The sequence below is a fragment of the Hyperoodon ampullatus genome, assembly GCF_949752795.1.
Source record: "Hyperoodon ampullatus genome assembly, chromosome: 7".
Lineage (NCBI taxonomy): Eukaryota > Metazoa > Chordata > Mammalia > Artiodactyla > Ziphiidae > Hyperoodon > Hyperoodon ampullatus.
The window spans coordinates 7,547,063-7,564,503 of NC_136920.1; the positions used below are offsets into that span (position 1 = coordinate 7,547,063).

General features: G+C 42.5%; 1 protein-coding gene across 13 annotated transcripts in view; it reads right to left on the reverse strand.

Annotated features, from left to right (window-relative positions):
- The window catches only part of PPP6R3 (protein phosphatase 6 regulatory subunit 3), a gene marked incomplete at both ends in the record, with an annotated part of 72,087 nt that overhangs the window by 42,337 nt on the left and 12,309 nt on the right, over nucleotides 1-17,441 (reverse strand). For 11 of the 13 annotated variants that reach the window (XM_079709146.1, XM_079709156.1, XM_079709145.1 and 8 more), the window contains 4 exons: nucleotides 1,286-1,438; nucleotides 3,383-3,512; nucleotides 11,555-11,668; nucleotides 16,237-16,349. In XM_079709146.1, coding sequence (XP_079565272.1) covers nucleotides 1,286-1,438; nucleotides 3,383-3,512; nucleotides 11,555-11,668; nucleotides 16,237-16,349 — 510 coding nt within the window. The remainder of the gene's footprint in view (nucleotides 1-1,285; nucleotides 1,439-3,382; nucleotides 3,513-11,554; nucleotides 11,669-16,236; nucleotides 16,350-17,441) is intronic. The other 2 variants (XM_079709148.1, XM_079709147.1) reach the window with 1 other exon arrangement.

Consider the following 17,441-nt stretch of genomic DNA (forward strand, 5'->3'; position numbering starts at 1 on the left):
AATCACTCAAAAGTGGCTCTAAGATTAACAACAGAATGAATTAACAATAGCTGTAAACTTACTACTAGGAAGATGAAAGACTAGTGATTGATGACTTCAGTGAGACTCCCAGAGACAGGATTAGGAAGTTATATCCCTATCAGAGGGTAGGGCAAAAACTATGTCCCCAGAGGGCAAGGGTTATGCTGGCGAGGAAACTGTAATCCTGTGGCATCTCCTCTTTCTCCAAACGATCCTGCTCTCCATGCCTTCTACTGCTATGTCATTTAACACAAAGCTGAAATACAACTAACAGTATGTGTCTCAGTGAAGCTAGGAAGAACAAAGGGAATGGCTGATGGAGCACGAGTGGGTTTGAAACTGGATGTGAATTCGAATCCTGGCTCCACCACTTACTAGCCATGGAATGTATCCCCTACCTGGGCATGATCTGAAAAATCATGCCCAGGACCACATGAGAAATGTATATGAAGTTTTATACCCAGGGCCACATGAGAAATGTATATGAAGTGTGCATTCAGTGCCTCTCATGTAAAGAGCAAACACCCAGACTCTCCTTTGAAACACACGCCAAGTTCCTCCCGGTGTACAGTGTGGCCAGCAGGTGTAGAGTGTGGGTCCTGGGAACCCATCTGTGCTGTGCGGAGGCAGGACAGAGCAATCAGAGGCCCCGGGGCCAGGCCCATGGGTTCCAAACACAGGCCTTGGAGCTGGGGAACTCAGGGGTCAGGGAAGTCCAGGTAACTCCTGGGCTCTTCCTTTTCCCTTCCATTCCCTTCTGCTTCCACTGAAGCAGACTAAATCAAAAGACGGTCTCAGACTAAATCGAAAGACAGTCTTTTAGACTCAAATCAAGACAGTGTCAGAGACCTCGTATACTATCTCAGTGGAAAGAAGATCAAAGCTTGTCCCCTGGCTAATTATGAAGAGAAAATAATGCTGTAAGCCCCAGTCGTTTATTGCTAATACAATCCCCTAAAGAGGGTGATTACACTCACTCTATCCTCCACACGAGACTGGGCTTCTTGAGGGAAACGTCTGTCTTAACCATCTTCGAAATTCTCTAATACAGTTCTTTACGCACGGCAACAATAAATTACTACTGAAAAATTGAAAGCATTCAGAATTGATGATAACCTCAAGGGGAAAACTATATAAAAGACTGTTTACACTCGGACCAAGGAAAGTCATTGACACATATTGTAAATTTATGAGGTTCTACCTTCAGTTATGTATCCACAAAGTATCAAGGGCAAATTAAGACATCTTTCAGGGGATATCGTACCAATATGACCCCAATGCTATTCAGCTCCATAAGGTCCCCGTTGATACTGCTGGTATTTGTTTGGAGGAGGCTGGATATCAACCTAATCACATTCAACCGGGTGTTGCCCACGGGAGGGTCCAGCACGCCCCACGTAGTCTTCATCACACTTTTCTGAAGAAGAAAAAGCTTTCCAATTAAATTCAGTTCAGTAAACAAAGGGTGTAGGAGTATGTACTAAGATACAATGCTAGGTAAACTAAGCCTGCAAACAACTTGGCCTAAATTCTACACCTGAAGGGAAAATCCAGAACTCCTACTGATGATATCTTTAAGATATGATGAAATGAACATGAGGGAAAAAAATTAAGTAATTTCTCTGGACCACAAATTTTATAAGAAATCAAGTATCCCCTTGCCTTCAACATTCCAAACACCACAGGAATGAAGCATAAAGCTACTGAAGTCCATGAAAAAAAAAAAGTGCAAAATTCCAATCCTGACCAGAAACCTAAGAAACTAAGAAAAGTTACAAGTGGCTTTAGATCACAGTTCTCTATCTCTGCCAAATCTGTGATAAAAATACAAACTCAAAAGTTGCCTCTGGATCACAACCTTGAAACAGGAGCAACCTCAAACCTGTTCTTGTCCATAAAAGGGAGTTTCTATTCTCTGAAATCACAAAAGACAGACACAGAACATTCCAGAACTTCAGAAGTTTGGCAGGAAAGGATGATGACCTGTGACAATGAAGCGATGAGGATGCCCTTCTCCATGTCCGCGTCCACAGGGGATCCCTGCCCCACTGCCTGCACTCCTCCAGGCCCAGTGGAACTGGACGGCCCCCAGTTTTACTCCCTGCGGCACAGCTCTAACGAACATGGATCTACTCACACACCACAGCATGTAGTAAAAGCAGCCACAGGCTGAACTCACTCACTCCTAGCCGTGAACAAGAGGAAGGGCAAACCAAACACTCTTACTTCCGAGTTAGGTCCAAGAAGAGTACCAGTGTGAGAATCCGTATTAGACGCTGTCTTTTTTGTCCGCCTAGGAAGAAGACTGTGGCACCTGAGACACAGGTCAGGGGCACCTGGCCACACCCTCTCCTCTCACAGGTCCTCCTTCCCCTTCAACTCCCACTTCTCTTCTCCTGAGCAAATCCTTCTCCTCTCCCTACCCTCCCTCCCCTTCTTCCCAGGTCTGGCACAAAGGCCGCCACTGCTAAACACCAGCTCCACCCACAAGGTGGTTAAGTAAACAGAAAGCATCTACTTCAGAAGGGAGACACCAGTCTACTAACTTCCCAGTAACTCACACCACAGATGTCACCAAGACACACTTTCCGGAGCCTGGGATGCTGGATGCAATGATGCAGAGCAGAAGGAAAAACCAAAGTGTAAGAACAAGTGCAGGCGGTAGAACTCTCATGGAACTGCCTTCCACCCTAGAGATGCCGAAAGGAAGAGCCTCGTCCCCTAAAGCTCGATCTGCGCCAACCCGAGGGGGTAGGGTGTCACGGAAGGACACCACTATGGACCCTGGACACCCCTCTCTTGGAGGTCTTCGCTGTCTGCTGTGCTTTCAGTGGCTGCCTGATAAACAGTCATTTCTGGATTAGCACACAGATGCTCCCGACAGAAAAACTAACACTCCAAGTCACATTCAACCAACTACTTCTTAAATGAGATACCTGACCATCAGGCGGTTACACTGCTCCAACTCTGAATAAGACAACTCAATTTCAAAGATTAGTTCCTAAAAGATTAACTTTTACCTCAAAGATGTGAAAATAACATGCTATGAGAAGAAAACTATTGTACTGGCATATAAGTATGCAGAATATATAGAAAGAACAAAAGGCTGAGTTTCCTAAGCAGATAAGTAACTTACTTAATTTTAATTCTATTCTATTCATCAATTTAGATGCTATATATTGATAAAAGCCAATTAAAAACAAGCTCAAGAGCAATGAAAACAACTGCCTATGTATCTTCTAATATGCTTTGCACATGGGAGTCACAGCCAGTCCTTTAACTCACAAGGTTCATCTACTTTCTAACAACAGCTGAAATCTAGCTACTGGGCTGGTCAAAGGGCTTCAGAGAGCTTCCTTACCTTGGGTGGCTCAAGCAGGAGTTCATGAAAAGATCCAAGTCTTCCTCGGATGGCTTCTAGAACGCTCTTGTTGACCGAACAAGCTGAATGACTCATGCCTGGTGGGCAGATCTCTATATGGCCTTCAAATCTTGAAACAAAGCAAGTTAATTTTATTTATTATTCCAGAACTAATCATTCAAGGTGCTCTGTATCAGCGTATAGGGATATACATAATAGCTATAGAATATATAGTGATTATATCAAAATTTCTGGAAGGATAGGAAGAGGGTGTAATAAAACCTTGATGGGGATCAGCCAACATGATCTGAAATCCGAAGATGTATGGTGTCGGGTGAGAAATTATATGCCATTTCTTCCCGTTCTCTCCTAAACCTTCTAACTCCTTATACCTATTGTACTAATATCAGGTCTCTAACCAGAAAATCTGGAAAGCAGCAGGAGATCCCTGAATTACAGGACACATCATACTGCCTGCCACTGGAGGACTGTTAATAATAAACAAGCCTGTATTTGTTCTATACAGTTTCTCTTGACTAATCAACACTGCTTCCTACTTAAAAGGCTTAACTTACTCTTCAGTATAAAGCTTCATCTATACTCATTATAAACCACTCCTTTTAGAAAAACAATTATGAGTGGAATGAGACTCCCAAATCCCAATCAGTTTTAGAAAGCACAGGGGTTCTCAAAGTTGGGGGACATAAAGAGAGGGGGGTCTAAAAATGTGGGTGTACAGAGTTCAGATTAAAAGAGAAACCTGAGAGTGGCGTGGCAGTGCAAACTAGCGCTTAACAATGTAGCTGCTGGAGCACGACTGCCTGAGCCTGAACCCTGGACCCTCACTCACCAGTAATGCGTTCTAATATGGAAAACGGGAACCACTCAAGAATGTCCCTCCCAGGACTGCTGTGGGGACCAGCTGATGTAGACAAAGGACTGAGAGCAATGCCTGACCCAGCTCACACCTAGAGAGTGACTGTTAGGACTATTACTTGAAAATATTTCACACGGGCAAGTGATTTCTAAGAGCTACACGGAACAGCCTTCAGAAACTCAATTCCTAGAAAGGGGGAGTAGGCAGAGGAAAGGCCTTTTGCTTTGATTGTAGTGCTTTTTAATGTGTTGGGGTTTTAGTAATTTATGCGGCCAAGTATAGCATCCTTCACTATAGTCTCTGTCCAGGAAGCCATACTTAAAGTTCTTTACAATGCCATAATCCTATGAGTATTTGCATACTTTTTCCTCTAGTGTTTTTCATTTAACTCATCTGGAATTTATTTTTATGCAAAACAGGTATAGACATGATAGTTTTTTCCCCAAGTGGTGAGTCACTTCTAAGCCACATTTACAGAACGATCTGCTTTTCCCCAATTATGTGAAAAAAAAACCCATACAAAAACATATACTAAAATTCCTTAATCATTCATATAAATTTTATTTGTTCATCTAATAAATACTTAGTGAGCATCAATTTATGTACCTGCCTTGACTCAGGTACTACAATCAATATCCATGGTGTTTCTCACATTTTAATCCTTTCAAATATATGTAAAAATCTGCCAAATCCAAAACAAAACCTGTGCTGATATTCCAAATAGAGATACATTAAATCTGGAACTTAGACTTGGAAAGGCACAAGAAGTGATGGCTGTCTGGGGCATCGGGAGTCTGTTGCTTTTCTCTCTGAACCCAGATCTACAGTCCAGATGCTCGGTACCTGCATCCACTCAGCTCCCTCATCCACTCACCAGTTAAGGAAACTGCTTATTTATTGTTTTGGATGATTATGAATAAAGGGCACAAATATTCACTTACAAGTTTCTGTGTGACACAATTTTCACTTTTCTTGGGTAAATATCTAAGAGAGTGCTGCATAATATATTGTAATAAAGGTGTGTTTATTAAAAAACTGCCAGGTGTTTTTAGAAGATGGCCACATGACTTAACATCCCAGTTGGAGAGTGTGAGGCTTCACTGTCACCAGCACTGGCTCTGTTGGTTTGGTTCAGCTGTTTAGTGGGCTGAATGGTCCCCCCACAAAATGTATGTCCACATCCTAGTCCCCAATCTGGATGCCTTTTCTTTCTTTCCTGCCTCACTGCACTGCTAGGGCCTGTAGCATGAGGCTGAATAGAACTGGTGATGGGAAAGATTCTTGCCATGGTCCTTGATTTCAGGGGCTATGATTTCAGCCTTTGCCCATTAAGAATGATGGTAGCGGGCTTCCCTGGTGGTGCAGTGGTTGCGCGTCCGCCTGCCGATGCAGGGGACACCGGTTCGTGCCCCGGTCCGGGAAGATCCCGCATGCCGCGGAGCAGCTGGGCCCGTGAGCCATGGCCGCTGAGCCTGCGCGTCCGGAGCCTGTGCTCCGCAATGGGAGAGGCCACAACAGTGAGAGGCCCGCGTACCGCCAAAAAAAAAAAAAAAGAATGATGGTAGCTATGGGTTTTCTTTTTGTTTTTCAGTTTCCAAGTTCCTTTCTATTCCTAATTTGCAGAGAGGTTTTATCATACAAGAATTTAATGAAATGATAACATGGTTTTCCTTCTTTACCCTGTTGGTATCAGTTATACTGGTTGATATTAAAGCTATTTTTATAGAGCAGTTTTAAGCTCACAGCAAAATGGAGGGGAAGGCACAGAGATGCCCATACACCCTCTGCCCCCACAAATGCACAGCCTCCCCGTTATCAACATCCTCTACCAGAGTATGTTTATTACAATCCATGAACCTACACTGACACATCATCACCACCCAGAACCCAGTTTACATTATGGTTCACTCTAATGGGTTTGGACAAATAATGACATGTATCGGTCACTATGATATTATACAGAGCATTTTCACTGCCCTAAAGGTCCTCTGTGCTCCACCTATTCATTTCACTCCCCTTGCCAACCCCTGGAAACCATGATCTTTTTTACTGTCTCCACAGTAAAATATGACACTTCCAGAATGTATGTAGCCTTTTCAGACTGGCTTCTTTCACTTCCTTTTTTTTTTTTGCGGTACGTGGGCCTCTCACTGTTGTGGCCTCTCCCGTTGCGGAGCACAGGCTCTGGACGCGCAGGCTCAGCGGCCATGGCTCACGGGCCTAGCCACTCCGCGGCATGTGGGATCTTCCCGGACCAGGACACGAACCCGTGTCCCCTGCATCGGCAGGCGGACTCTCAACCACTGCGCCACCAGGGAAGCCCACACTTCTTTCTTTTTCATTTGCATTTAAGGTCCCTCCATGTCTTTTCATGGCATGAGGGCACATTTTTTTTAGTGTTGAATAATATTCCACTGTCTGGATGAACTTTGGTTTATTTATCCACTCACCTACTGAGGACCTCTTGGCTGCTTCCAAGCTTTGGCAAGTGTGGATAAAGCTGCTAAACAACTGTGTGTAGGTTTTTGTGGGAACCTAAGTTTTCAACTCCTTTGGGTAAATACGAAGGAGCACAACTGCTGGACTGTATGGTAAAAGTATGTTTAGTTTTCTAAGAAACTACCAGACTGTCTTCCAAAGTGGCTGCACCATTTTGCGTTTCCACCGGCAACAAATGAGATTTCCTGCTGCCCTGCAGTCCTGCCAGCACTTGGGTGTTGTCAATTAGGTCCAATGAATTGCTAGTACTGTGCTTCTTACTGATTTCTGTCTAAATGTTATGTCCATTTCTGTTATAACTTCTGTTTTAGATTTACAAAAAAATTGCAAAAAAAGTACAGAGTTCCCATGTGACCCATACCCAGTTTCCCCTGTTATTATCTTACATTTGTCAAAATTAATGAACAAGTACTCACACGTAAAATCCATACTTTATTCAGATTTCCTTGGTTTTTGCCTACAGTTGTTTCTCTGACCCAGAATCCACCCAGGACACCACACTATATTTAGCTCTCAAGTGTCCTTAGCCTCCTCTTGGCTGTGATAGTTACTCAGGCTTTCCTGGGCAGGTACTTTGCAGAATGGCCCTCATTTGGGGTCTGATCTTAACGTTTTTCTCATGATCATGGGTCTCTGAGAGGAAGACCACACAAGTAAAACAACATTTTCATTACATACTATCAACACAACAGTGCTGGCTGTTGACTTTGATTATACGGCTGAGGAAGTGCTGGTCAGGTTTCTCTGTCAAACTTGACAGAGTAACTGACAAGTTCTCATTTTATTCTCTCTCCATACTGCACTTTTTAGAAGGAAGTCATGAGGTGCAGTCTACACGTAAAGAGCGGAGAATCTTTTTCTTCCTCCTTGAGAAGGGATTATGAACTATTTGGAATTCTCCCACAGGGGAGATTTGTCTCTTCACCCCCTTTTACTTATTCAGTCACTTATTTATATCAGTATGAACTCATGGGTATTTCATACTTTATAACACTTTGTGTTATAAAACAAATACTGCCTTATTTTATTGTGCAAGTGGTCCCAGCTCTGGCCAATGGGAGCTCTTTTAGTTGGCCTGTGTCCCTCTCACACACCCGGTGCTGTAGGTTTTCTCTTTGAGCGCGTCCTTACTGTCTGCACTACAGGATGCTCCACACTCATCTTGCATACTTCTTAGCCCAGTTGCAGAACCAGCCATTTCTCCATGAAGCCCTGGTTCCTTTACCAGAGGATGGTATGAGAAACTGAGATCTGGGCACACGGTTACTTGTTCCTGGTGACGCGTCATGACTTCTAGGCCTCACAAAGCAACTGTCTTCCTGGTTTAACTCTTCATATTTCAGTATAGGTAACTTCTAATGTCCTACACTGATCCTGTCCTCAACTATGTCAAAGTTTACAAATGAGCCCAAAGGCATTCTTCAATTTCTGTTGTATTTTTCATTTCTAGCATTTGTGTATGATCTTCCATATCTCTGTTAAAATTCTCCATCTGTTCACATATTGCTCACTTTTCCCACAAGCCTTTAACACATTAATCATAGTTATCTTAAATTCCCTACCAGATTGCTCCAACATTTTTGAATCTAGTTCTCCTGACTGCTTTTTCTCTTGAGAGCTCAGTTTGTTTGGGTTCTTTTTATCTTGCTTCTTTGTCTTGCAATTTTTTAGCTGTGACGTGGACATGTTGTGTAAGACAACAGAGACTGATATAACTAGTATTTGCAATGGATACACCTCTTTTTTTCTAGGTCTTTAGTGTGGGGTTTCTGGTTCAATTTATAGTCAGCAGCTGAGGTAGGTTTGGGTTTTGACTGACTGATGACTGGCTTCTCTCAGCACACTGAAGACTTTAAATCTGTCTCAAGTTACTTTGTATTTATAGTTAGGGATGGATTGCCAAGTTTTTCTCAACTTCTGCTCTGCCCTTAGCTGAAGTTCTTCCCTTTAAGCCTGCTCCTGTGCTGACGGTCTCCTTCCACACTGCAGCCTTCCCTCCGTCAGCATGCCGCTGTTGTCACTTGATGTGTGGTGGCCTGGTGGGGAGGACTGCTCTGTTGTTCTCGTTCAGCCTCAATCTCAGGCAGTGGAAGTGCTCACGGGCCTCAGGGGTGGGGCCCTCTCGGTCACCCTGCCCTTACTTCAGTGGTAGGGGCTCTCTAGTAGCCTGGGCCCTGAAAGTGTCCCTGCTTGTCCCGTGGGATAGAGGCTTTTTCCTGGTCCCTTCCTCCTCATCGTGTCTTTAGGGTTACAGGGTTTGCTGCCCTTTCGCCAGTGGCTTCAGGGTTTTATTCAGCAGGGGCGGGAATGGAAAAGGACCCTGCTGCTGCATTCCGCAGCCCTACTCTGCAAGGGAGGCTTTCTCGGGGCTCTTACCCAGCCTCCAGTACTTCCTGAGCAGGGCTCGCAGGTATGTGCAAAGTCCTGAGTCTGTAGTTCTCAGGGTGTCCTTGCTCTCCCTGCACCTGAGGCGCTTTGGGCGATACATAACCTACTATCATTCTATGTTTATAAAAAACACATTGGAACTATCATTTTTTTAAGATGAAAAATGAAACTGTATATGAAAGTACCTCAGTTCCTCAGTAGAAGATAAGAATTATATTGTGCACTAACTTACCCCTTCTCTCCTTCTTTCTTTCCCGGACCGGGGCACGAACCCGTGTCCCCTGCATCGGCAGGCGGACTCTCAACCACTGCACCACCAGGGAAGCCCTCTCCTTCTTTCTTTTTTTTTTTTTTTTTGCGGTACGCGGGCCTCTCACTGTTGTGGCCTCTCCCGTTGCGGGGCACAGGCTCTGGACGCACAGGCTCAGAAGCCATGGCTCACGGGCCCAGCCACTCCACGGCATGTGGGATCTTCCCGGACCGGGGCACGAACCCGTGTCCCCTGCATCGGCAGGCGGACTCTCAACCACTGCGCCACTAGGGAAGCCCCTCTCTCCTTATTTCTTGAGTTTTATTAAAATAATCTGGAATTTATTGTTTTTTTCAACATCTGACTTATTCAATTATTCATTCTTAACATAACTTTCATAGTCATATGAATTGTCACATTCCTATCTGTTTCATTTACCATTACTTTCACCAATATATCTCCTTATCTTAAGTTCTTTATTCTACTTATTTTTCTGCTTGGCTTCGGTAAAGTCCATCTTCGAGTAATTTGGCCCAGGAACAGGACACGGACGGGACACTGAGGTCCATACGCTTGAAAATGCCTCCTGCCCTCACACAGCAACAAAAGTGCTTCAGGGTCACAATCCTGCCCTCTGTTTTTCAGTGTTTAGTTAGCTTTACAAATGACATGTCTGGCAATGTGATTTGCTTTGTAGTTAACCCATTTTTTTCTTGTCCAAATATTTTTAAGATTTATCTTTCATTCTAGGGATTCAGAAATCACATAAGGATAAGGCTAAGATCTCAGTTGTCCACCACCCTTCCACCTGCCCCTCTTTAAAGTTAATCATGCTTAGTATTTGATAAACCTTTGTGGTCTGAGGATAAGTTCCTTCTGATCAGAAATTCCTTCCTGTCATTTATTACTGTATCGTCTCCATTCTCAAGCCAGAGTCGTCAATATAAATCTCACAGCACCAGCTCACGTGCTTTTAAACCATTTTGAGAGATGATGCAACTGCCTTGCAGCATGAGTAGCAAGATAACAGTCCTGTATCACTTGATTAATATCTTAAGTTATTGGTTACATTATTTAAAATATGATTTACCAGGGAAGACATAGGCAAAGTCAAAACTGCAGATACAACTCCAAATGACAACACAGCTGAAGCAGTGCTGCCACACTGCCCTTCCATTATCACTAACCAGAGATTAAAGAACCAGAAATAGAGATGAAGACTTTGGGAAGCAGGGATTGGTAAGGCTGTGTTTACTATTTTGCTGGAAACCAAAATGACATCACTGAAACTAAATCCAGAAACGCTGGATGGCTAAATTTTCATATGCTGACAGCAGACCGTGTCTCTCCTCCTCTTCATGCCCTCTGCTTTACAGGATGGATCCAATAGTGGGTAAGAAAATACAAATTCTGATCTCTAAACCACATGTTCCCGGAATGCAAACACATACATACCTCTTCAAATTCTCATTCTCCAGAGAACAATTAGGAAAACTCTGACAATTAATAAGTAAATTAGCTTTGGGTATAAACTGTAAAGAATAATATGACAAATATTAATTGGCTTGTCCAGAGGCACATACATAGGGAAAACAGACTATATTTCTGATTCTGAAACACATAGCACAAAGTTTTCCTTAAGGCCTCAAGCCACCTGCCCGTCCATTTTTAAACAGCCTAATGAACTGTAGTTGCCTCATATGTGAAACCCTGAAAAAAAACCAACCCAAAGCCTCAAGTTAGCAAGCACTGGACAGGATCACAAGATGGAAAGAGCCCTGAACTGCCACTTGGAGGAGAGCTGCATACCAAACAGGAACACACCTATTTTCAATTTTCATAAGCAAGAAATAAGCTTCTCTTGTGTTTGAGCCATTCTGTATAGGTTTGACTTATTATAGAAGCATTTTGGTAACTACTACAAAACCCCAAATGACTAGAATCCACATATTGCCAAGAGTGTTTACCAAACCATATAGTTCAACTACATCTATGCATCCCATTCATATAAAACTATTTATATAGTAGAAAAAGATTCAGCACCTGAAATTCACGGGCATGATATTGTAGCGATCAACCAACAACTTAACTCTTAGCTTTTAAGAATTCTAAAAGCAAAACCAAATGGCTCGTTTCGCAAGACAGAAGGAAAACTTACGTTGGTCGCCGTGTCTCAAGTAAAGCCAACAATATCTGGACTGCGCTGACTATGGCCGATTCATTCTTCTCCTTGTGGAAAATATTTGATAGGAGCTGCTCTATAATTTCTTGCCTAGGAAAACAAATCAATAGTCAAGCGCTAATTGTAACACTGTTTAACACAAACAACTTCGGAGAAAAAGATCATGGTATCAGTAAGACAAGTATTATAATTATAAAAGAGTTCAACCTCACTTGTGCATATTTATTAACAATATTTTATTTTTAATATATCTATAAGGAAGGCCAGTGATCTGGCTTATTATAAATGTAACACAGACATATACATATATATATTCCTATCCCCTCCCCTCAGCAAAGTCATCTGGGCCCTGCTTGCCTTTGCCAATCTTGTTGAAAGCCAACAAACACCTCATGACTGGAAGTCACCTCCTACTCAGATGGTGGGGACGGGCGGTAAAAAGACTCAAAACCCTTCAGCCCCACAGAAGGAGGGGAGTTTTGACAAAAGAAACCATAAACGTTTTCCCACAAAGGCATTCACGTATAATTAACAAAGATCTAAAACAGATACAAGATAACATCAATTGCTGCACTGTACTCTACAACTAAAATTTGGTAAACCAAAATAATGTGGTAGCAGTGAAATGGGTGTGACTGAACTACTGCCCCCAAAGTATTCTCCACAGGCTCTTCCCCTGACACCCCCCACATACATGTATACAAGGTCACAATTAATGTAGAATACAAGGGTAACCTGTTAGGTAAATAAATTTATACAGATGTTCTCAAGGAAAACCTGTTTCTTAGGATCTCAGTAATTCTTAAAACCCATGGGGATTAAGAAATGGAATCGCCTTAGCAATGAGAGGGACAGCTGGTTGTCCCTGGTGCGCACCTGGCAGACACACCAGTCACCCCAAGGTACAGCTGTGCTCACTGGCTACTAACACTAGTTCCGTTGCCAGGTTAGGGCAACAAGTAGGAGAGAATCTCTTCCTCTTTAGGGGAAGCAAATAAAACTGGTATCTAACCTAACTTCAGAGGATCCCCTTGCAGGAAGTAGCTTTCAAGTACTCTCAGACCAGCACTAGAATTGCTTATGAGATCTCTACCCAAAACAGTACTGAAGAGTCACTCAACACACAGCTGTCTACAAAATAACTATTAAACTTGGAATTGAACTCTGGAAAACAGACTGCTTTTTTGTAAATACGTATATTCTTCAAATAGCAGCCTCACCCCAGGTAGGGGGGTACCGACAGGGCATCCAACTGTAGATGTCCACCTTCTCATTCAGCTATAGTGTCTAACTTTCCAGAGAGCAATATCACCTTTCATAAACCCTGAAGCCTGAAGGGAGTGGCTAACAAAGAGGCTCTCACTCTTTCATGGCTGCATCAAATTGGAAGTCTACCATACGCATGGAGAGCATTCTACTAATGGACAAAAATGAGATAATAACCAGCAAAAATGTGACGGTCAAGATGCAGCACAGCAGCTGAGCCATATTCTGAGTTTTATCTAAACATACAAATATCACCAAATACAGAAAAAATCATAAACTGAAGAACTGAGCTTATTAAATAGGATAAAAAGAATGCCTTCATAGTCTTTAAATAATAAGGCATTTATTTACAAGTGAGAAGACATATTCACTTCCACTTTTTTAAAAATGGAGTTCTTGGGCTTCCCTGGTGGCACAGTGGTTGAGAGTCCGCCTGCCGATGCAGGGGACACGGGTTCGTGCCCCGGTCCAGGAAGATCCCACATGCCATGGAGCGGCTGGGCCCGTGAGCCATGGCCGCTGAGCCTGTGCGTCCGGAGCCTGTGCTCCGCAACGCAAGAGGCCACAGCAGTGAGAGGCCCGCTTACCGCAAAAAAAAAAAAAAAAAAAAATGGAGTTCTTGGACGAACACCAATAAAGTTCATTATGTAAGCTGTGTTACGCACGAGGCCAGCCAGGTTCTTCACCCAGGACTTTGAGACGATGGCGCACTTCTGTTTTGTTTTGTTTTTATGTGGGCAGCTAAAGACTCGCATCTATAAAGATAACGGGCTCAACTGGGCCCAGAGGCCGACCCACTGTAAGCTCACCAGTATCAAGAATTCAGAGCTGCCTGGTCCAACCCTCCCTAACACAACTAGTTTTAAAGGAATTCTGGAACTTCTGATTCTCCCACAACAGAGCTACTAAATTAAATACATTCAATTTAAGCCCAGATTGTTTCCCAAGCTAACACTCACTACCTAACACCTCAGTCCACTTTCTTAGAGACCTTTTGGTATCCCTACCCACCCTGACCATTCTCTTTAACCTTAGCTCATTTCCAATTTTTCCTGCAGTGCTAACCTACACTTCCAGTTACACATACGGTGTTTATGTGGGGGTTCGCCTGTATACCGAGTAGACTGGCTTATAACACAACACTGCTATATATTATTCGGTGATAATCAAATACATACAGATATATAACAATATATAAAATATACACAGATACTGTTAAAATTAATAAAAGCTTACTAAGCTCACAGGAGCCTTTGCTCACTGTGCACTTCCTCAATCAACAGATACTAAAAAGAACGACTATAATGTGGGAACACGTCTGATATTAAAAAGGGTTGGTTCTCATCCTCAAGTAGAGTGTGGGAAGCACTGTTATAGAGTTAAGTCTCCCCGATGCTCAGTGTGGTGAAGGTTTAACTCAGTGACACCACAGAGCCCCTGACTCTTTAGGACCATGTAGGTGAAGAAATTTACTCTAATATTTAATGATGTTGATTATGTACCTATCTGCATCAAAGTACAGTTGCCTGATCCAGGACTAAAAGACACAGTCTGAAATATATTAGCTAGTGCACACAGAGGCTCCAACAGCTAGATCCCACGTTTAGTCCAAACAGAGTTGAGTGAAGAGAGGGCTGGCACAGAAGAACTCGGTGATTACTACTGACCAGCCTGACACTCAGGGTGAACCTGCACACCATCCAGGAAGGAAGCCTGAGCACCACCTGCGGCCACAGAACGCTCAAAAGGTAACTAGTTTGAATTGGCCTGTCCTAAGTGTAAAATACACACTGGATTTCCAAAACTTTGCACAAAGAAAAAGAATATAGACTCACTCATTAATAATTTTTTAAATGAACATATGTTGAAATATTATTTTTTACCTATTAAATAAAACATAAAAATTAATTTCACCTATTTTTTTACTTTAATATGGCTACTAGAAATTTTTAAATTACATGTGACTTTTATTATATTTCTATTGGACAGTGCAGTCATGAACCATATGAAATTACTGACAGTCAACATTTTTTAACCTTGAGTAAGTTAATTTTTACATGGTTCAACCTATTACTACTACAATTATCGGTATTGTATATTATAAAAGGAGTACATATGCCATAATGCCCAAGAATAACTGAAATGGGGCAGGTAAGATGACATTTTACTCAGAAGCTGATAATCTCTTGTCTTGCTACTTGAGAGAACTAGTCAATTCCTTCCTATTCTACAATGCACATTGGGAAAATACAACTTTATTTCTCAGAATACAGAGCTTAAAACAAGGTATCTTGTCTCTAATTTGTTCCTTGTTTGTCTCACACTTGCCAAGTAAACAATACACACAAATGTCTTATTTTAATAAAAGGGTCTTCCTGGCCAAAAGATGCAAACGAGTCTCAATATACAGGAGGACTAAAAAATTCCAACAAAGTCATTAAGAAGAACAACAGTAGCAGTAACCTGATGCGAGGCTGCCATTCGTACATAACAACGCTAACTGTATGCACCCTTTCCAGTTATTCATCCAAAGTGGGGAAATGCCTTATTTTTGTTTACTAAAATAACTTTCAGTTGTAGGGATGCAGGCAAATGTATGCCCATACTTGATGGTAAATACTCTTCCTGAAAATGTATGAATCTACAAATACCAGTATGGTAGGTTGGCCATTCGCAGATTTCAAAATACTACACCACCCCCAAGCCGTCTTCCACCTGAAACACATGAGATGTCTGTTCATTAGGAATTATCTAAAAATAAGGGCAGAAGCAATATAAAGAAACAAAACATACAAGATGTATAACCCTTCGAATCAGGTCTGGTCAGGTTACCCCAGTCAGCTGCCAAGGTACAGTGGCTCCTAAGAAGAACTTCTGATTAAAAATCACTGGCTGGGAATTCCCTGGTGGTCCAATGGTTAGGGCTTGGCCCTTTCACTGCTGATGGTGTGGGTTTAATCTCTGGTCGGGGAGCTAATATCCCGCAAGCCACGCGGCATGGCCAAAAAAAGAAAAAAGAAAAAAATCACTGACTAAGATGGGTCAAATTACTTCATACACCTATCTTCCCCAAAGACCATGGAGGCAGTGACTGCAGTTATGATGTCACTGCCCCATCCATGATAGTTTTATAGAATTTAGTCTACAATTATTGAAAAGTTCAAAGTCTACATATAAACGTCATTTATTTACATTCTTACCCTGTAAGTCTCCAAAGGGCATCACGAGTGGCTGAGATCAGATAAGCAGGTTTTCCTGCCTTCTCAGCCACCCACAGGTTAATTTCCAGGGACAGGATTCCCACGTAAGAAACACTTACCAAGTACTTACACTGGTAGCGTATCAAATAGCATCAATATGAAAAAAGAATAAGAAGAGAGTTTCAAACATACTTTTCTAGAGTGGCAAGCAGGGGGTCTGGTTCTGTACTGTTCTGAATTTGTAACATCTGGTCTCTGCTCAGGCGAACAATTTCACAAAGTGACTGTGATGCATTTGAATGCCGCTAAAGGAAAGAAGTACAATTTTAACTACAAAATACATCAGAAGTCAAATTTATAATAAAATAAAGTTAGTGAAGAAATTGCTTAAGAAATAACACAAATTAACACTGGCCATAAGCTACAGTAAATAAAAAGCCAGGGTCCAAAGAAATAACATATGTCAAGCATGAGTATTTTACCCTGCCAGGCTTTACTTAACAATACCACAAACAAAATACATGTGTTACTTTGTGTAGGGAAATGTAATTAAAGTTCTGACAAGGAAAAATTTCTTTAATTAAATACTTGAAGAAAAATATAACCCCCAAATTTATATACTTTTAGCAGCAAAGAAAGATGAACACAATTCTTTGGCTTAAAAAAATAAACGCAGCTTTCTGGAATATACTAATGGATAAGAAATATTACTTCTTCTTTCAGTGTGCAGTGTGCTATTCTACAGGAAAGTTCTGAAATCTCAGCGCCAAACGCCTACGCTCCGTGGCATGTGGCACTGAGCATCACCTGCCCAGTGAGACCAGCAGGTTCCAGCACAGATGACAACACACACCAGGATATCAAAATCCACTGTTTGCAATCAGGAGTCTAACATTTCCTCAATAAATATATGCAATTCATCACTTAATACAAAACGGAAGTATCAACAAGACTGTCCAAAAGACAAAATTAACTTTTCTTGCAAGTCAGTTAGAGAAGGTGCTGATGCCCCAAACGCTTTGTCCTTTGCAAAGAAAAGTTGCTGCAGAGTTGGGCTTCTCCTCTGTCAACTTCTCCTGGACCCTTCAGACAGGGACAGTACCTGTTGAGCAGGAACCTAGTGATGAGCAAGCCTCGTCTGTGGATGTGTCCCCCCTACCCCATGAATAGGGTAGGCCACGCTCCTGTCCTCACTCTCCTCGGCCTGCACCGGCCACATTTCCAGCACACGGGAAATGTGCTCTTGGAACCATCCAACTCCCCCAGCCACAGCAGGAGGGCTCATCACCCCAACCAGGCCAAGGGCGCCATCGAAGCTCTAGCACCCACTATGTGCACACACTGGAGTGTCCTTCCTGAGAGTCAGCAGTAACGATACTGCAGGGAGCACATGATGT